The sequence below is a fragment of the Herpailurus yagouaroundi genome, unplaced genomic scaffold (genome assembly GCF_014898765.1).
Source record: "Herpailurus yagouaroundi ecotype Mexico unplaced genomic scaffold, PumYag 355, whole genome shotgun sequence".
Lineage (NCBI taxonomy): Eukaryota > Metazoa > Chordata > Mammalia > Carnivora > Felidae > Herpailurus > Herpailurus yagouaroundi.
In genome coordinates, this window is record NW_024412572.1 from 2,703,526 (window position 1) to 2,724,971 (window position 21,446).

Below are 21,446 nucleotides of genomic sequence, written 5' to 3' on the forward strand. Positions count from 1 at the left end.
TTTTCCATTGCATACTCTTTCCTGCTTTGTCAAAGATTAGTTGGCCATACATTTGTGGATCCAATTCTGGGTTCTCTATTCTATTACATTGATCTATGCGTCTGTTCTTGTGCCAGTACTGTACTGTCTTGATGATTACAGCTTTGTAGCTAAAATTAACAACTCAGGAAACAACAGATGTTGGTGAGGATGTGGACAAATGGGAACCCTCTTGCACTGTTGGAGGGAATGCAAACTGGTGTAGTCACTCTGGAAAGCAGTGTGGAGGTTCCTCAAAAAATTAAAAATAGAGCTACCCTACAACCCAGCAATAGTGCTATTAGGAATTTATCAAAGGATACAGGAGTGCTGGTTCATAGGGGCATATGTACCCCAATGTTTATAGCAGCACTATCAACAATAGCCAAATTATGGAAAGAGCCCAAATATCCATCAACTGATGAATGGAGAAAGAAATTGTGGTTTATCATCAAAACCCTAGAGGAGAAAGCAGGAAAAGACCTCTCTGACCTCAGCCGTAGCAACCTCTTACTCGGCACATCCCCAAAGGCAAGGGAATTAAAAACAAAAATGAATTACTGGGACCTTATGAAGATAAAAAGCTCCTGCACAGCAAAGGAAACAACCAACAAAACTAAAAGGCAACGAACGGAATGGGAAAAGGTATTTGCAAATGACATATCGGACACAGGGCTAGTATCCAAAATCTATAAAGAGCTCACCAAACTCCACACCCGAAAAGCAAATAACCCAGTGAAGAAATGGGCAGAAAACATGAATAGACACTTCTCTAAAGAAGACATCCGGATGGCCAACAGGCACATGAAAAGATGCTCAATGTCGCTCCTTATCAGGGAAATACAAATCAAAACCACACTCAGATATCACCTCACGCCAGTCAGAGTGGCCAAAATGAACAAATCAGGAGACTATAGATGCTGGAGAGGATGTGGAGAAACAGGAACCCTTTTGCACTGTTGGTGGGAATGCAAATTGGTGCAGCCACTCTGGAAACAGTGTGGAGGTTCCTCAGAAAATTAAAAGTAGACCTACCCTATGACCCAGCAATAGCACTGCTAGGAATTTACCCAAGGGATACAGGAGTACTGATGCATAGGGGCACTTGTACCTCAATGTTTATAGCAGCACTCTCAACAATAGCCAAATTATGGAAAGAGCCTAAATGTCCATCAACTGATGAATGGATAAAGAAATTGTGGTTTATATACACAGTGGAGTACTACAGGGCAATGAGAAAGAACGAAATATGGCCCTTTTGTAGCAACGTGGATGGAACTGGAGAGTGTGATGCTAAGTGAAATAAGCCATACAGAGAAAGACAGATACCATATGTTTTCACTCTTAGGTGGATCCTGAGAAACTTAACAGAAACCCATGGGGGAGGGGAAGGAAAAAAAAAAAGAGGTTAGAGTGGGAGAGAGCCAAAGCATAAGAGACTGTTAGAAACTGAGAACAAACTGAGGGTTGATGGGGGGTGGGAGGGAGGGGAGGGTGGGTGATGGGTATTGAGGAGGGCACCTTTTGGGATGAGCACTGGGTGTTGTATGGAAACCATTTTGACAATAAATTTCATATATTGAAAAAAAAAGATGTGGTTTATATATACAATGGAATATTACTTGACAATTAGAAAGAATGAAATCCTGCCATTTGTGGCAAAGTGGATGGAACTGGAGGATATTATGCTAAGTGACATAAGTTAGTCAGAGAAAGACAGATCTCACATGTTTCCACTCATATGTGGAACTTCAGAAACGTAACGGAAGACCATGGGGGAAGGGAAGGGGAAAAAATAGTTTCAAACATAGAGGGATACAAACCATAAGAGACTCTTGAATGCAGAGAACAAACTGAGGGTTGATGGTGGTGGGGGGAACAGGTGATAGTCATTGAGGAGGGCACTTGTTGGGATGAGCACTAGGTGTTGTATAGAAGTGATGAATCACGGGTATCTACCCCCAAAACCAGGAGCACACTGTGTACACTGTATGTTAGCTAACTTGACAATAAATTTTAAAAAAGTAATAATATTATACCCTTTCAAACACAGGGTATGGGCCTTCCAACAGTATATCTTGGTTTCTTCTCTCCTGTCTTTTGTGCTATTATTTTCCTATTCCTACATACGTTATAAACTCCATAAGACATTATCACTATTTTTGCTTGATATCAGTGTTTCTCTGCCTTTATTCCATTGTTGCTACATGAAATTTTAATACCATGTATATACTATGTATCTGTTTATGTACTGTGGCCCTTTGGAGACCTAAAAACCACCTGAAAGCTACCTAAGATAGTTTTGGCTTCCAAAGAACTAGTTTTATCCCCCATGGAAGCACTATGTCACATAATATTCTGTATTCTGCTTTGACTGCTTTTTTTTTTTTTTAATTCCCATATTGTAAGGTTGACACTCTATTCTTCTGGCTTGCATAGTTTCTGCCAAGAAATTGACTATAAATCTTATCTTTGTTCCTTTGCATATAATACCCTCCCCACCTCACCCTCACCCTCACCCCAGCTTAATTAAAGATTTTCTATCTTTGTTTTTCAGAAGTTTGATTATGATATTGTCTAGCTATGTGGGTTTCTGTTTTTGTTTTTATATTTATTCTGCTTGGGGTTCTCTGGAGTTCTTGGATCTGTGTTTTATTGTTTTCGATTAATTTTGGAAAATTTTTTTAGCCATAATCCATTCAAGTGTTTCTTCTGTCTCTTTCTCTTTATCTTTCTGGGACTTCAGTTACGTATGATAGACCCTAGGATATTATCCTATGGCTCTTGATTGCTATAATTTTCCTCTTTTCTTTCTCTTTGTGTCTTAGTTTGGATAATATTTGTTGACTTATATTCAGAATTATTCATTTTTTCCTAAGCTGTGTTTAGTCTCCTGCTAAGGCACTCTAATAAAGATGTTTCTCATATCTGATATCCATTATTGCTTTTTTTTTCCTCTAGCAATTCCATTTTGCATTTTTGTATTTTCATCTCTCTATGGGAGTTCCCAATTTTTCTCATGCATGTTGCCTATCTTTTGCATTAGATTCTTCCTTAAAAAATGAATTATAATTACTTTGAAGTCCCTAATAATTCTGGCATCTAGAGCAACTTTGGTTTTGTTGATTTCCTAATTTCTTGACAGTGTTTAATTTTTTATGTAACTCAGGATTTTTTTTTTTTAATTTTCTGAACATTGTGTATGAAAGGACATAGAAACTGAGGTAAGTGGTATTTACACCTAGAAATGGACTTGGGGCACCTGGGTTGCTCAGTCGGTTAAACAGCTGACTCCTGATTTCAGTTCAGGTCATGATCTCATGGTTTGTGAGATCTAGCCCCATGTCGGACTCTGTGGTGACAGCATGGAGACTTGCTTGGGACTCTCCTTCACTCTCTCTGCTCTTCCCCCGCCTGTGTGCTCTTGCGTGCTCTCTGTCTCTCTATTTCTCTCTCAAAAAAAAAAAAAAATAAATAAACCTAAAAGAAATAAGAAAAACTGAAATGGGCTTATACCTCTTCTGTCATGAGGGGAGCAGAGTCAACCTAGTCAGAGGTTGGGCATGGCTTGGATTTTGTTGTTGTGAGAGTCATCTGCAGCATACGACAGGCTTCACATTCCTTCAGCAGTGGGATGCTATTACCATGTGCTTCACGTGGGCCCTGGAAGTGCTGACAGTTTGTCCTCATTGTCCCCTTTCCACCGTCAGCTGTCAGCAGTCCTTTGCCGCAGAGGGGTCTCTCTCCTGCCCCTCCCTCACTGCAGACTGCTGATCCTTGTCACTCAGTGATTTGAATAAGAGATGGTCCTGGGAGATGGTGTGCTTTCATGCCTCTCTGCAACTAAGGAGGCTCTTTCCAGTTTCTAACCTTGCCCATTACCGTCGTCCTGAGTACCGAGTGGCGGTCCTTGGCTAGGATCTTATGAGTGAGTGCAAAGCCCTCTTGTGTCTAGAGCTGCCATTTTTCTAACATGTCATGCTAACCTATACTCAACCTTTAAGGTTTAAAAAATGTTTTCTATTTCTTTGTGCCCACTTTTATGGTGTCTGCCTTTTCTTCCCATGCTCTGCCAAATCTGAAAGTGTTCACATGTCCCATCTTTCCTGGGAGGGGCTTGTCGTTGTTGTTTTTGCGTTTGTTTTTTCAATTCAGTTCCCCGATTACCTTGCAGCTTCCACTCCCTGATGGAAACTTCAAGGGAAGTTTGATGTCACAGATTATCCAGATTTCTCTTGCTGTTAGGGTGGAAGCCCCATTTCCTCGCAGTCAGCACCTCTGGTAGTAGAGAAATAGATTCTGTTCTCTGTTGTTGTTCTTTCGTTCTCACATCAAAGACTGGGCTGCCCTCCCTTGTCCCTCCTGAGTTTTATGTCAGAGGTTCTCAAGAAGTAAAATCTACGTGTAGTTTTCTCATCAGGTATCCATAACCAATATTTGTTTAAAGGAAAAAAAATCCCTTTTTAGAGACTTGGTGTGATAATTTACTACATTCCTGAATGGGGATCAAAAAGATAATGGCTGGTTAATTTTCTCTTTAAAAGGATTTTTTTAATGAAAATAATTCATTAACAAAGTAGTTTAAAAATGCAGAATGATAAGGGGTGCCTGGGTGGCTCAGTCGGTTAAGCATCAGACTTCGGCTCAGGTCGTGATCTCACAGTTTGTGGGTTCGAGCCCCACATTGGGCTCTGTGCTGACAGCTCGGAGCCTGGAGCCTGCTTCGGATTCTGTGTCACCCTATCTCTCTCTGCCCCTCCCCCACTCATGCTCTGTCTCTCAAAAAATGAATAAATGTTAAAAAATTTTTTTTAAATGCAGAATGATGAAAAATAAATAAAAAGCCACCCATCATCCTGTCAGCTAAAGAAACCACTGCTAATATTTTACCAAAATGCATCTAGTCCTTTTCTATGGGTTTTATGGTTTGTGTACACAAGTATACATGCCCAACTATATACTTTGTGTGTTTTGTTCATATAAGCAAGTTCTGAAAAGGTGTGGTTTTTTGTGGGTTGTAGTACTTATGAGATGATGATGTGTCCTTCATGTTTGTCTGGTAAAGATGCCAAAACTTATGGCATATTCTCAGCTTGCTGTTAGGGCTGGATTCCTTCCTGCAGCTATGGCACAGGAATAGCCAGGGCAGGTGTGTGTGTGTGTGTGTGTGTGTGTGTGTGTGTGTGTGTGATTCCAAGGGAACGTAATTCATATCAGAAGAGACCCGTTGATCTTTGTGCCGAGGTCCCTGTTTCGCTATCTAACTTCCATCTCTTTTCCTTTATGCCAACCCATTGTCAGGTTTAGAACAAACAGAAATGTGGAATGTATATGGTGTTCTTACTATGTGTTGCGATTTTCTTTCTTTTACAGAAAGTATTTTGGAGAAAAAATTGGACTGTATTTTGCCTGGCTGGGATTATATACATCATTCCTCATCCCATCTTCTGTAATCGGGGTGATCGTGTTTCTTTATGGATGTGCAACAATCGAAGAAGATATTCCCAGGTGAGACGGTTTTAAAGAAGAGGGCTCAGTTCCCACATGGCAGTAGTTTGGCGATTCATCCCAGTTGCGAGTACATTTCACACGCTTCTTTCCAAAGTCCTTACCCTCTATTCTCTCCTCCCCTTACCGCACATGCAACTTCCCTCCAGAGACAGATCTGGGAACTACAGAGTCTGGGAATGGCTTCAGAGCTGTGCTGGGGTGGCTCCCTTTCTCTCCTACTTAAGTAGGAGACTTAAGCTCTTCTCCAGGGCCTAAGTCTGATATGGGCAGATGAATTATACCTGATGAAAAAAAATCATGCCTGAGAAATGTGTTTCCCCCTCAACTTCATGACTTACTCTTTTCTCTGGTTTTCTATAAAGACCCAAGTCAGGAGATGTTGAGCGGTGTTGGGTGGCGATTGCATGTTTATATGGTCAAACACCGTGAGGCTGACCATGGAAGCAGGCAGTTCTGGAAAGGAGGGCTCAGCCTCTGGTTCAGGAAGTTGGAAACTGCAGGTGATAGGCCCCATGGTGAGGCTCTTGGAAAGCCAAAGATAGAATAAAGGCTGGTCCTTCTGGTGAAAAGAGAGACTACAAAGAATATAAGCACTTAAAAATAGCATCCTTTAGGATGGACAGCATTACGTATTAGCTGTAGGACTGGGTAGTTCACTCCCTGAGTCTTCCTTCCCTTGGCTGTAAATGGTGGTAATAACTCGTACCTCGTGAAGTTGTTGTGAGGATTCAAGGAAACAATGTCTGGCACATAGTAGAATATTAATAAATAGTTGTTGAAAGGGTCAACGTCTGTGGAAATAAAGTACAAGCGACACGAGAGACACTTATATTTCAAATTTAAATCTCTTGCCATCTGCAGCACTGTCCTTGAAAAGCGAAGCATAGTTAGTGGGTTAGTGTATTTTAATACTTTTTCAGTTGCAAGTGATAGACGTGCAACATGAAGTAGCTGAAGCAAAAAAACCCACAACAACAACAAAACGAATTTATCATAAGGGTTCTGGGGTGTGTCGGGGGAGCCTAGTGGCGGGCATGTGGCTAGCCTAAGAGACAATGGAAATAGGGACTCCTGTTTATCTCCTGTCTCTGGTTCTTTCTCATATTTGTTTCACTACAGATTTTCTCCATTGGATGTAAACAGTCCTGCTAATAGCTCATGGGTGTTACAACTTAGAGCTTTCTACTTGATTGGTCCTGAATGAAAAAGGCCTGTTGGCTCACTTTGGGTTAGGCGGAGGGCCCGGGGCCAGCAATCGTGGCTGTGGGCCGGGATCACGCTGTACCAGCAGGATGTTCCTTCAGTAGCCAGGTGGATGAGGACACTGGGCAGACTGTGGGTGTCTACTGTAGTTGGAGGAAGTAGTGGCTATTCTGGAGGAAGGGCCAAGAGCTGTGCTCCTTTGAGGAAAAGGTTTCACCAATGGCAGGAACCAGGTAGCTCTTCTTTCCACCATGTCTGTCTATAGGAATGGTTTTGTAAACTAGAGAAGCTGGAATAGGCATTGCCCGTGGTTAGAATAAAGCAAAATACCTTGAGATAAGAGACAAGGGTTTGGATATTTTTGTGTGTAAAACTCCAGGACCAACTGTCTGGCGTTCTTGACTGGGAGTTCTGGGACCTTTGTCACACGAGATACATAGCAGAGGTTCTGCTTTCTTCAGGCCATGGAGCACAAGGGGAGAATGGATACTTACTAGATGCCTACCTTGTGCCAGGCATGGTGCTGGGTGGTTTTCATGTATTAGTTTTTTTGATCCTGTAGAGATCAATGGTTGTAAACTGTTATTATTTTCATCTGATGCTAAGTATGGTCACCTAACTTGTCCAACTTCAACAACTAATAATTGTCAGGGTTGCAGTTTGACCTCTGCTGCCTCCTGCTCCCATCTTTGCTTTTTCCGCTAAGATGTGAAGTCCCCCAGAGGGCTTATATCTTCCTTGGTAGCCAAGTAGCTTCAGCTGGCCTTGCCTGGTGCTTTCTCAGGAAACATGGCTCCCATGTTTCCCTTTACTGAGTTTGATCCCTAGAGAGCTGGGCCTCAGATTGATCCAAACTGGAAAACTCCATACTGTGCATAGAGAGCCGATGCCAGTGTAGGAGAAGGGGGGTGGGCATCAGTGTCCTGGTTAATGTTGGGTTTTAGAACCTTTGCCCTGGTTGCCCATCTGGGAATACATGAGACAGTGACCGTTTTAGCTGGAAATTATCATGGTCTACACATGCTGAAAAATATATATCTATACACATGTGCTTGTATATATGCAGGTATATAGTCATGTAAAAGATCATTGTTATCACTGCAGGTGTATCTTATTACCTGTAAGAGTGTGTAATGTTTCAGAAACTATGTATAACAACCCACTAGTGGATTAAAGAATCAGTTGAATGGCTATGTTTTAAGTGAACCAGAAAAAGACAGGATAGAGTAGAGTGAAATATAATATTAGTATTCATCATAAGAAGGAAGTATAGGTATTGTTTTATGAGATTTTATTTAGTTATCTTAGTATGTTTATAGGGGAGAGAGTATATATTTGTATACTGGAATCTGATTAAAGGATTTTTTTTTTAAACTGTAGGTCACAGTCCAAAAGTTTGAAATTGACTGTTATAAAATTGAAATTTTGGTTATTGGTTTTGCATACTTAAGGTGGGGTGTGATAAATAAGGAAGATGTAAATGATAAATTATGAAGAATTTTTTAAAAGAACTGCTCTTTAATCATAATTGTGTATCCATCAGAAATCCAAGCTCTTTGGGCTTGATGAAAACTCATGAAATACCACTCTCGATCAACAAAAGGATAGTCTTTAAGTCCCAATACTGAATCTAAACAAATTCATACTCTTCTGGGATCTGTGTCTGTCAGCTACTCCTAAGCATGATTAAAAACTTGCAGAAGTAATTCCTGGGATTACTTTAGAGTATTTTGACATTAAGCCTGGAATTTATTATCTATGTATCATTTAAAAAATGTTTTATTTTGAAAACATTATAGATTAATAGGAAGATAGTACAAAGGACCCACTGTATCCTTCATCCTGTTCCCCCCACTGGTTGTGTCTCATGTAACTATAGTATAATATCAAAAGCAGAAAATTTACATTATGTGGAACTTTGAATGGTACCTTTTATCACCCACAACTTTGATATGTGAGATACAAATATCACTTATGAGTAATAAATGGTTCCATATGTACATGGCTTGTCTATAGTACTTTACTAACCAAGGGATTGATTCCATTTATTAGGCATTTGCTTACATGCGTAGGAAAGACTGGGACATTAAAAAAAAAAAAATCTGATTGATCTAAACCATGTTGAAAAAAAATGGTTACTTTAGGTCTGAGTCCTTAATAGCAATGTTGTGTCTGAATTTCTTGAATAAATGCCGTATTGCACCTCTTCCCTTCATGCTAGCACAGCCCTGTATCACCTAATCTGTGAGCAATGAGTTACTACTGATTAAGAACACCACTCACCTTGGGGTCCTGGTTCAGCTGATTGCCAGACCATTTATCAGCCCTTTTATGCTTTCTAGAGAAAATGATAGATTGAAGAAATATGAGTTATAGCCACATTTGCATCTAACAAGAAATCTGTGGATTATGCAGCTGGTGAATAACCCAGATGTGATTTCAGTTCTGGCGAGCTTCCCTCATCTTTCTAGTTGTCTTTTCAGTTTGTCTAGAGAGACGGCCTCTCTCAGAGAATACGAAGTCATTTTAATATCCTCCTAAGGCAGAATTTCTCTAGAATTCTGTTCAAATTGCTTGCATCCAACAGACAAACAAAACAACCCAATACCTATAAAGCATTCTGACTTCAAATTTAAATGATTTGAGAAGTCTCCATGTTACAATGGCTGCCATTTTGTACAAATGATTGGTGACACAGCACTTAAGTTTCAAAGTGCTTTGCACCAAGCTAGTTGCTGACACTGTGTTCATTCCTGACCTTTTTTTTTTTAAAAGCATTGACCGGGTTTGGTTAGAATTCGGTTGACAAGGATTATCCCTCCCCCAAGTCTATGTGTAAAAAAAAAAAAAAAAAAAAAAATCCCAAACAACAAAGTGACGTCCCTGACACACATACTTAAGGACAGCACTGAGGAACTTATATGTTCTCAAACATGGCTTAAAAGCACAGCTCTTTAATTTATACAGACTAACAGTTTTCTGTGTGAATCTGTTTTCTAAGAGGGTAGTCTCATCTCTGAAAATAACAACTCCTCAGTGATACAGCGGACACTTGTCTGACCCATAAGACTTAGAATAAACCTTGCTCTTCAGTTACCAATAAGAATTTACCCAAGTGTGGGGTATCTGGGTGACTCAGTCGGTTAAGTGTCTGACTTCGGCTCGGGTCATGATCTCATGGCTTGTGAGTTTTGAGCCCCATGTCGGGCTCTGTGCTGACAGCTCAGAGCCTGGAGCATGCTTTGGATTCTGTGTCTCTTCTCTCTGCCCTTCCCCTGCTCGCACTCTGTCTCTGTCTCTCTCTCAAAAGTAAACAAACATTACACAAAAAAGAAAACTTAAAAAAAAAGAATGTGCCCAAGTAAAACCTGCATGGCTAAACTTACTATTAAGATATTATTTAATATTGTCTATGTGAGTGACTCACCCCTATTGACACTTGCCAATGGACAGCTTCACAGCGAGTCAATGGAGGAATGAGGATTTATTCAGAGACTTAGAGTTTCCATTCTCTCACACAGAAGGCCTTTCCTTGTTGTGGGCTTAATGGCTCATTAAAAACAAGCCTGAAAGCTGGGACTTGACAGACTGTGACAGCCCTCAGGGAAATCCTTCAACTTCTTCACGGAAGGGAGCTGGATCCAGGCATCCCCTGACTTCCACGTTTCATCTAAGCACTTGATTTAGCACACAGGATGCCAGCCAGCTCACTGTGGCAATGGCCTCCCTCTTGTCAGCCATGCTCTATAGTGCCCTCTGCTGCCTCTTTCCAGAGGAAACACAGCTGTGGTTTTTAGTGTAGTACCTCCTACCTCGCTAGGACTGTGTCTCCAGCTGCTCTCTGAGAACAGCCAATGCTTCATTTTCATGAAATCTCGAGTTCTCCACCCTTTTCCCCCAAACAATGAGTTTAACCATCTACCCATTCCCCCTGGGGAAATATTACACACCAGAGTGATGAGTTCATTCATTTTCCTACCAATATGTAGTGTGGAAGGACACTGGGGAAGCCATTAGGGCTGGTAGTTCTTTGGTTCTTATTTGCAAGCATTCATATGAGCCTGAATTTATTGGATCTAGCTAATCACCTAAAGAGTGAATGGAATTTCAACTATATTCATTAGTCCATTAAATAGAATGGATAGCTTAGAATATAACCAATGGTTATTTGACTCGTGTTTCTCTCTACAAGTATCATAGAATCTAGACTTTGGAAGAATTTACCTTATTCTTGCATTCTCCCTAATCCCATTTCATGTTTTTTTTTTAATAATTTTTTAAGTTTATTTATTTTAAGAGAGAGAGAGAGAAAGAGAGAGAGGGTGAGAGAGAACAAGTGGGGCAGGGGCAGAGAGAAAGGGAGAAAGAATCCCAAGCAGGCTCCATGCTGACACAGTGCAGAGCCTGATGTGGGGCTTGAACTCACGAACCACGAGATCATGAACAGAGCCGACATCAAGAGTTGGATGCTTAACTGACTGAGGCATCCCCCATTTCACAGTTTTGATCATTCTTATTATGCTGAGGGTATTAATCCCCATTCTACAAATGGGCGTGCAGCTGATGCACTTAGAAAGAGACTTCCAACCCAGCTCTGACTCCATTCTTCTTTCCGTGGCTTCTTCTTTAGAAAGAAGTAAGAGCTTGTGTTGATCCAGCCAGACTCTTGGTTTGCTTCTTCCCATGACCAGTCCCACACCTGTTTGGGGCAGCCATCAGGGTTTAAGAAGACAACCTGGGCTTGATATGATGGTGGTGGAATCGGACTTCAGGCAGGTGATGGATTCAGAGTCATCGGTGCTCCCCACCAACCTCATAGATGCAGCACATTTTGAGGGGACTTTATAAGGCATCACTCAGTGTACAACATCTCTGACAGATGCTCACTAATTAGGACACTCCTAGTGACAGGAGGATCCGCACCTCAGAAGTGGCCCATCCGTTTCTTTGACAAAATGCAGAAGTAAAACTCTCATGGCAAAGAATCCAATTCCAGCATCTCTAACACACCTCACCTATGGAGTTGATAAGCTTAGCCATGGATTTGGAAGTGGGAGATGTTTTCAGGGTGATTTGCTTGGGGTGGGTCCTCCTTGACTTCCACTTGACCCAGCAGCCTCTCTCAACTGCAGCAAAGAGATGTGTGACCAGCAGAATGCCTTCACCATGTGTCCCCTGTGTGACAAGTCCTGTGATTACTGGAACCTCAGCTCAGCCTGTGGTACAGCAAAGGCGAGCCACCTGTTTGACAACCCTGCCACCGTCTTCTTCTCCATCTTCATGGCTCTGTGGGGTAAGTGGTCACCATGAGCCTTGCTTATATTGGTGATATCTTTAAGTGGTTACAGTGACCATGCTCTGAAGCCCGTACCCTTTGATTTATGTCCTTTAGTATTTAATACTTATACCTCAATAAGTATTTTAGGGACAGTAGCTTTCTCTCTTATACATGTGAATAGACCTAGGAGTACCCTCCACGGCTTTATATATATTTTAAAAGCATATAGGATGTTAATCTTGTTTTAATCTCACATATGATCTATTCAGAATTTGAACCAATGCATGTTTGAAAACCCCTAGCACACCTGTAAGGTGCTCCAGGTTTATCTACTAAGATATGTAAAGTCATAGATATTCAGTATAACACTCAGAGTGGTGGGGTGACTGCCATGGTCACCAAGGTAGCTGGTGGTCAAGATGGGCCTAAACCTGGTCTCCTGACTCCAGGTTCAGTGCAATTTCCAGGATACCATGAGTGTAGATGTTAGAGATTTTACTTAATGCCAGAGAAGTATTGTCAGTATTTCCACCAAAGGGATTTGTAAAGAACAGATAGTTTCATCATTTTCCTTCTCCTCCCTTACCCCCAGAGTATTAGGGTAATAAACTTTCTCTGGGCCATAGCCATCTGACCACACACACACACACACACACACACACACACACACACACACACACTTCTCTTCACAAACTGCAATGGAATAACCTGGAATAATAACCCTGTGGTAACTGGACATTTCCAAGAAGACACACCCACGTGTATCATACAAGGAACAGAGTCAACACATTTCAGTCCATCTTGAGTAGCTACCTGACTTTTACTTTCTCCTCATTGTTGGATACACAAGCCCTTAGCTTCTCCATTGGATCGCAGAGCAGCAGGGCCATGATCCTTCTGCAGAGGATACTTGATTATCACTGACTCCATGGCGCCTGAAGGACATGCCAGGATGGGACCATGAGTCACACATTCCCGAAAGTGTGAAGAGGGGACAGGGAGAGGTCTGTTGTCAGTAGTGTTGGGAGTACCTAACACAAGCGTTCTCTGTTCCCTGTAGGGACCTCTACTTGGGTGGAGACAGAACCAGACTGGAAAGACCGCCATATTACTAGGTCACCAAGAAACATTTCCAGGGGACACTCTATTTTCTGTTATCAGGTGGAATAGCCAGTACCCAGGAGCACATGGGCAGTAGTCAGCCCAGAGAAGTAGGGACAGGGAGTAGGAGGAAGTGGCACTTAGTACCATTTGGCCCTGGAATGGTTCACAGGAGGGGTTCAGTAGAACTGGCTGAAGCTGAAGCTTGTTGCCTGGGGCATCTTGGGCTGCAGCTCTGTGGCTCCTTGTCAAGCATGGCATCTCATAACTACCCCCAAATTCACTGGAACTCATTTGGAACCTGGAACACATATTTAATTTTTGATATATTACAGTCCTAATTCCCACCAATTTGTCTTTTTTTTTTTTTTAATTTTTTTTTCAACGTTTATTTATTTTTGGGACAGAGAGAGACAGAGCATGAACGGGGGAGGGGCAGAGAGAGAGGGAGTCACAGAATCGGAAGCAGGCTCCAGGCTCTGAGCCATCAGCCCAGAGCCTGACGCGGGGCTCGAACTCCCGGACCGCGAGATCGTGACCTGGCTGAAGTCGGACGCTTAACCGACTGCACCACCCAGGCGCCCCATAATTCCCACCAATTTGTCTTAAGAGATGCCCATGACTGAATAGCTAAAGCTTAATAACGTCAGACCCATGATCCCTTACAGACTTTTCCTAGGATCCGTAATCCCTTGTCATAGACAGACTTGGTTTTCAATTGTACTTTCCCACTCTCAAGCCCCAACAACTACCTCTCCTCTTTCCTCAATAGCTGTAATTAACAGATGCCTCTCAACCCCCCACCCCCCGGGATCTGCCATAACTTACTGCCCCCACCCCCGCTCCTCTCCCTCCCCCTCCTGTGGCCGTGTGGGGAAAGCAGGAAGGGTGGGATGCGTCAGAGCTTCCTGGCATAGCGTGGGGTTCGGTTGTGTTTTTTTAACAGCCTTGCTGTGTTTTATGTGATTGTGTATTTGGTTGCGGCAGCCAAGAGCCGCTGGGCACAATTGCCTGCAAATTACAATTAAAAATAATAGTACTGCCTCTCATTACCATGATTATTATGATCAGTGATGCTGTGCTGGGTGGGCCTGGGCTGGGGCCCAACCTGCCAGGAGGAAGGCTGGGGAGAAGTGGCACTTTGCAGAGAGATTCTCTGTCAGTGGAGCAGGAGTGGGGGCTGCTGAGCCAGGGCTGTGTGGAAGGTGCTAGTCTGGCAGGGTCTGGGTCTGTGGGAGTCTTCAGGCCCAGCTCCTGGTTCCTCTGTCGTCCGGCTTCAGACTCCAGGGAACTTTGGAAAGTGAGTGAAGCTCTATTGAAAAGGGAAGTAACGGGACAGGGTTTCTGGACTCTGTTCTGAATAGAAGTTAAGGACCCTGTCTTAGGAGCCAGGCAGTCCTAGATGTGTGTGTCTCAGTTCTGCCCCTTACCATCTGAGGGTCCATGGCCAGACAGTGTGGATCTGGCTCCTGGTCACAAAAGTCAGCACTCTGTTTTGTTTTGTGTTTTGTTTTTTTCTTAAGTTTTATTTATTTTTGAGAAAGTGAGCACAGCCAGGGGAGGGACAGAGAGAGGAAGAGACAGAGGATCCAAAGCAGGCTTGGCGGGGGGAGGGGGGTGGGGTTGGTGAGTGACAGCAGGGAGTCCGATGGGGGGCTTGAACTCACTGATGCTCAACCAACTGAGCCATCCAGGTGCCCCACCAAAGTCGGCACTCTTAACTAAGGTGCTGTATACCTGGAGCAAGGCTCTTAACCTTTGGGCCTCATTATGCTCATCTGTGAGGTGGGTGAAGGGATACTTACCCTGTAGTGTTCCCGTGAGAAGTGAATGAGATATGTGTGGAGCACTTAACATAGTCCCTGGCGTGTAATACACACCAGGAGCTGTGAGCCGCTCTTCGTCGTTATAACAGTCCTCCCTTGTCCTCATGGCTCCTCTGCGGTGATTTCTTTGCCCCTCTCCTCTGTTCACATGGTCAGACTTGTCTGCTTCATAGAGATGGCAGTCAGGAAGCACTCTGAGTCCCACTGTATGCAGAGCCCTCCTCAGGCGCTGAGAAGAGCGTAGGAAAAGGAGGGACGCCCTCCTCTCCACCTTGTTCTCAGGGCATCCCCAGGCCAATGCCAGGGTTGGGAGGTCATGATGCACTGACATGAAGAAGCCTCAAATCCACAGGAGAAACTGCATGAACCCATGCACTGTAATGTAGGTGCCAAGTAAAACAACCATAGCCTTTAGCAACTGCACATTCAGCTGGTCTGTAGGTGTTCTGCTTAGTTCTGTGCTGTGCCCTTGGTAGACAGGCAGCTAAGAGCTGAGGAAATTTATGGTCCTGTTACTGCACTGCTCTGCATGGTGCAGCAGCAGGCGCCCAGGCTCTTCCCATGCTTGGTGTCCAGGTGAGGGGGTGGCCTCAGGGAGTGTCACTTTCCTTTTTGTCCAGGGCACCAGACCTAAAGGACAATTAGGAGTGTGGAGGAGAGGGTGTCCCAAGCCTGATCCTATGGACGAGGTGGGGCTTGAGTGGTTCAGCAGAGGATGAGGGTAGACAGTGGAGGGCACCATAGGAGAGCGGCACAGTGTGCATGAGTTGGGGACGAGGAGGGCAACAAGGAGGTGACCTTAGCAGCAGTGCAAGTGTGAGGTTGTGTGTTGACAAACCGAGGGAATGGATTCAGACAGATGGGTTGGGCCGCATATACAGGATCCCCCCATCCAGAGAGAAGAACTAGGCAATAAGGAGCCATTGAAAGTTTAGATGGGGGAGAGTGGGCATCTGCCCTCTTCCCACCCCTTCTTCACAGCCCAAATGCCATTGTTTTCGACTCCACTCAGGTGGTTTCTCTGGCAGCTAGGGCTCCCTCTGCTGCATGTCCACAGCTCTTATCTGTGCTGTTCTTTAGGCCCTGCTCACTCCATGCCTTGTATTTTAGTTATTGACAGTCTCTCCCCATAGACTATAAACAGTTTGAGAGCAAATCCACGTTGGTTTCCCTTGATCTCCCTCATGATGTCTAGAACAGTGTTGTATATGTTACAGATGACCTTAGTCAGGCCTGGTTCTTTTTGCAAGATTGGAAATTGGTTCAAGCTTGCTCAGATAACAAGAGATTTGTTGTAAGAAAGCAAGAAGCAAGCTCATGGATGCAGGTAATGACAGACAGCCAGGTGTCTGGGGAACTGGAGCTGGAGGAGCTACCGGAAACCATGGCCCTTCCTCCGTTCAGGTGCTGCATGGCTCGTCCTATGTCTGCTACTCTTCGTGTCTCTTAGTTTCAGTTATCAAAAGAGAGAACCGGCTTGCTCCATCAGCAGGTGTTAGGTGTTCAGTCCTGGTATCACAAGCCCATGGGTGTTGGTTCTCCCTGGGGCGTGTTGGGCTATCCCTTTAAGGGGCTGCGGCTGGAGCAGGCAGACCAACCAGCATGCAGGTGTGGGAGGTGCACAGCAGCTACTTGCCAAACAAATGGAGGAATGGGTGAACGTCACTTAGGGGAGATTGCTCCATGAGCCACATGCAGGGTGGCTCAGAAGGCTGAGACTGGGGTCAGTTAGGAGACTGTTACATGACCTCAGGTTGGGATGAGTGGGGCCCAGAGAAGGGAAGGGGTGCTGGGGACGGAAGGAAAGATGGAGAGTGAGAGCCAGCTGAGGAAGGTGCAGGAAGAAAGAATGTGTGTGGAGGCAAGATGAGGCTTGTCAAGAAAGACTACAGACCCTTCCAGTCTTATTTTCTTCATCCTTCCCTCCCTCCTTCATGTCTTGAGGTCTGTGTTTACCCTCTCCTCATAATCTAGAAGTGGGAAAGGCGCACACAAGCATGTGTGCATGTGTATCTCCCTTTAAATATATGGAGTGAACAGTCAGGGATGTGGAATGTTTTGATCAGTTCCAGCTAGAAGTAGAAGGAAGGGAATAAGTGCTTTAAAGAGAGTCCCTAAATTTGAAATCAGTATGTTTATCCTTCACCTCCATTGGGGAATCTAAAGTGTACTCAAAATTTTCCCTTTAAAATTAATAGAACTTTTTCTCTCTTTTTAAGCTACCATGTTTCTTGAAAACTGGAAGAGATTGCAGATGCGACTGGGCTACTTCTGGGACCTGACTGGGATAGAAGAGGAAGAAGTGAGTTTCCTTGCATACTTCTCTGGGTCCTTTCTTGGTTTCACCCTGGAAATAGATCTTCTTGAATGAGATGACCACTTAACATTTGCTGCCACATCAATCCATTGGCTCCATGGTCTTAGCTGTGGTTGATAGGCACTGAGGCCAAGAGTTCAAATCTCCACTCTTCTCTTGAGCTATAAAACATTGGACCTGATAGGTAGTCAGGTGGAAAAAGAGGTGGTATAAGAGAAAAGCCTTATGGTAGCTTTGGGATTTAACTTAACTTTTGAGATTTAATTTCTGTCTCTCATGTCATGGCTGCTAGTGTGCATGAAGCCAAAGGGTAGGATTCACTCTCATGTAGCCCAGAGCATGCATATGTAAGCCTACTGAGGGTCAAGGGAGAGGTGTGGGTGCCAGATGCTGATTGCCTTTGATGCCTATGGAAGAAGAACCACTGAACTATTATAAGCCAGTACAGCATGTGTGAAACTGGAGGATGAGCTAAGGGCAAAGGGTAGGCTCTTCTGGAGTCTAGTTTTATGGACAGATGATACTGAAAAGACTGAAAACAAATCAGCCGTCCCCCTGGGCTCTTATGAGAACCAGGTCCACAGTCCTGATGTTGGCAAACTGGCAATGAGTAGTGTGTGCATGATTGCTCACAGTTCTTATCTGTTTCCACACACTACCAGTGACTGAACAGTAAATGTGAATATTGGGTAGGCACTCCTGATATCGTGGACATTGTTGATGAGGTACTGGGAACGGTGTCTAGAAAGATCAAGGGGCACTTGCATTTGCCTGAGTACCCACATGCAAAGGCTGGCCATAAGCATTATGGCGGCTACATAGAGAGCAGGCCTTTTCTGTATTCTCCCATAGTAATTGATGTGCCTCGCCTTACACTCGGGATCTTTGTGAGTCCCTATGTCTGTAGCATGACATCATTTCTTCTCCTTGATGCTATAATTGGGCAGGTGGGCATTCCATTACCATGCACTGAGTACATGGGCTCACTGTATTCCAGTCCTGTGCGTTGAACATATGCCCGGGGACTGATGGCATCATGGGTTCCATGGCAAATCAGGGAATGTGCATGTGGATTCTACCTTCAGAGAGGATACAAATAAGGAAGATAAGCAACAGAGAATAATGAAGGCAGTTGCCTTTCTTGGGGGAGAATGCCCAAATGAGTGCTTCCAATAAAAGAGCTGTAGAAGTGGGACTGTGGGTGTGACCTGATTGGGAGATCCTTATCCTGTTGGTTCCAGTTGCTTCAGCAGAGAGAGAGACCGGGGAATTATGGCCAGGTGTGGGGATAGTGGTGGCTCCCACTCTCCTAATGAAGGGCCTAGCATGTCTCCAAAGAAGAGAAGAAGGAACATCCTGGCATCCACGCCTGCCTGGGGCCAGAGACCAGCTAAGTGTGTGGGCTAAGTAGAGCTGAGGATGCCAGCAAGTCTCTGTTAGGAGGTATAAACACATTCACACAGAGAAAGGCATTGGTTGTGACTCAGTTCCCTCAAAATCTCAGTCACAGGCCCCTGCCAGGGGTGGCCATATGACCCATTTTCTTTTAGTAGCCAGGTTTCCTGTTTTCTGATGAACCCAGCGAGCAGTGGTAACTTCATGGGAGGTACATGATTTCAGGAACTCATGTGCAGGGTGAGAGTGGTCTGGCCAAGACTGGGTTTACCACAATGAGGTGGTCCTCATGGGCTCTGGTCACTCCTGATGGGTGAGGTTACTGCAAGGCAGGTTGGTTCTACAGCATGGTTGGTGTGCCCTGAGTATGCAAGCCCAGGGCCAGGCATGGCTGAGAGGAAGGGAGGACAACCTTGTCTTTTCCTTTAATGTGTTTATATTTCAAACTAGGATATCAAACACACTTTAAGTTCAGTTCAATCTGAACATACCCAGTAAGCACCAACTATGTACCAAGTTTTGATATGCAATATGGAATTATGTCGGGTGGTCTCTGAGCATCTCCAAAGGGTTCTATTCAACTAGGGTGCTGTCTGGTCTCTAATATTTAGAACACAATGTAAATATGTGATAGAAATTCCTTCTGGCAAATGTAGCCAGAAGAAGAAATGCCTTTTTAAAAATTTGTTTTGTTTTTATCAGAGTTTTGAAGACTGGGCCAAATTCCATTGAAGAAAATTTCAAAGGGAAGAAAGGGTACCCACAGGAGGAAACAGCAGACAGAAGTCTTGATCCGGGAAGCTAGGGGTATAGATAAGAAACAGTGAGATGATGGGAAGGTGCAGTTGGCTGTGGGAACAGGTTTGGGGATGTAGTGGTGGACAAAGCAACAAATATAGGCATGCACTCAGGTCGGGGCGGTTACTGATGGCTGCTGTGCATCTCCTGTAGGTCATGGGAAGTCATGGAGGGCAGGATAGGAAGGTGTTTATGACTTTACAAGATTCCTTATCTGAAGTGTCGTGGGCAGGTTTAACCTGCATTCAGGCGAGGAGCAAGAGGATGGCGGGTATGACTTGGGCATTGGGGAGAGGGAGGCAGGGGCCCTTGGAGGTCATGATTAGAAGTTATTTCTATTTTAACCAGATGGTATCTCTAGTTACCAGTTATCAGGAATATTCCCATGGTCAACTGTCTGTAGTCCTAAGACGTTATGCTTCCCCGTGGTCTTCACTAGGAAACACTTACCTCCTCAGGGGAGACGAGAGTGGTTAATTCACCGGGACAAAGGCTCATTTCCCCTCTGTCCTTCCCACCTGGGGGGAACCCACCACGTGGGCCACCCCAGGAAGTGTTAAACAAGTGGGATGCCTCAAGTCTAGGTTGTAAACCAGGGAGAAGTGGAAGGAGGCTAGAGACTGCTTTCTTTCAGGGCAGGGAAGGACGTGAAAAACCAAACTCAAGAGCCAACTTCTTGGGTCAGTGTGTCCCCTGCCTGAGGGGCTTCCCTGTGGAACCAGCAAGGGCACCTCAAGGGATTTACTTTGGATTCTGTTCTTGTTGAAGGGAGGCCTGCAAGATCTCAAGAGTCTTTCCCTGTGAGGTGGGATGATCTTCAGCTCAGTGGGTCTCATTTGCCTCATTAGCTTCTGCCAGACCCCAGGTGTTCCTCTTAGAGAGTGTGGCCTTGTCTGAACACAGATATCCTCCCCTCAATCTCTCTCCCATCCCTCATCTGTCATATCAAGCTTTAGATGACCCAGCTGGTTTCCTATCACATAGGAAGCAAAATCCTCTACCTGCCTTTTCTGACCTCAGCACATGTCATTCTCCTCCTTGCTCAGACCTTCCAGCCATGTAGACCTTCATTCTTTCCCACGCTCGTTCTAGTCTTTGCACTGGCTGTCACCTCTGCCTAGAATGCTGCAGTCTCCACATGGCCTATCCTTTCTTGACTTTTCCATACCAAAACATTACCCTCCTCTGACTGGCCTTCTCAGAATCCCCATTCTAAAGCAGCCATCCTATTTTATTTCTTCCGTTGTTCTTATCCCTATCTGCTGGTTTCTTATGTGTGTGTTTGCTTACTGTCACCTTCCTCCACTTGAAGATAAGCTCCTTGAGAGGAGGGACCCATTGTGACCTCAGAGCTTGGAAAAAGGCTCAGAGCACAGTAGGAGCTTGGGAACTCTTGATGAAGGCATTTGTTTTACATATCTCTGGATTTACCTCTTTAGATCATCTCAGAGAAGGCTGGTCCTGAGTTGGCCTGGTGCCATCCTTCAGCCAGTTCCTGAGGAGACCAACCAGGTGGAAGTAGCCTTGGGAAATATTTCCCGGAGTCTTGGTGGGAGGAGTTATATGTTTGTGATGATTTTGCATCAGACCACCAATCCAGAGAGGCCGTGTATGGGGAACATCAGAAATAAGAAGGACCTATCCATGGCTGGGTGCATTGGAGCAACCCTCACAGGGACTAGATTCTGCTCTGGCCATGAGCTCAGTTGTCCAGCCCTCTGCCTGTGAAGAATTCTGTAACCTTACCTGACCTTCTTGGCTACCAACAGAGAGATCCTTGTCTGACCTGCCTCAGCTAGAATGCAGAGCAGCCTAACTCTGCTTTGAGAGTCTTGGACTCCTGTTCATGCACCAAGAATGCTCGGCTTGTTCCAAACAGAGGAGGGGTTCTGAATGGGGGCCCAGTGTGGGGTGAGGTGAGCCATAGCCACCACTAGAGGAATGCGGAGACATGCCTGATGGCGTGGCACGTCTTTGGAAAGTCAGAGGCAGGTTGAGA

General features: G+C 44.5%; 1 protein-coding gene across 5 annotated transcripts in view; it reads left to right on the forward strand.

The window, feature by feature from the left end:
• The window catches only part of ANO2 (anoctamin 2), a 339,770-nt gene that overhangs the window by 170,745 nt on the left and 147,579 nt on the right, over positions 1 to 21,446 (forward strand). For all 5 annotated transcript variants that reach the window (XM_040462871.1, XM_040462873.1, XM_040462872.1 and 2 more), the window contains 3 exons: positions 5,392 to 5,526; positions 11,865 to 12,025; positions 17,157 to 17,239. In XM_040462871.1, the coding sequence (XP_040318805.1) occupies positions 5,392 to 5,526; positions 11,865 to 12,025; positions 17,157 to 17,239 (379 nt within the window). The remainder of the gene's footprint in view (positions 1 to 5,391; positions 5,527 to 11,864; positions 12,026 to 17,156; positions 17,240 to 21,446) is intronic.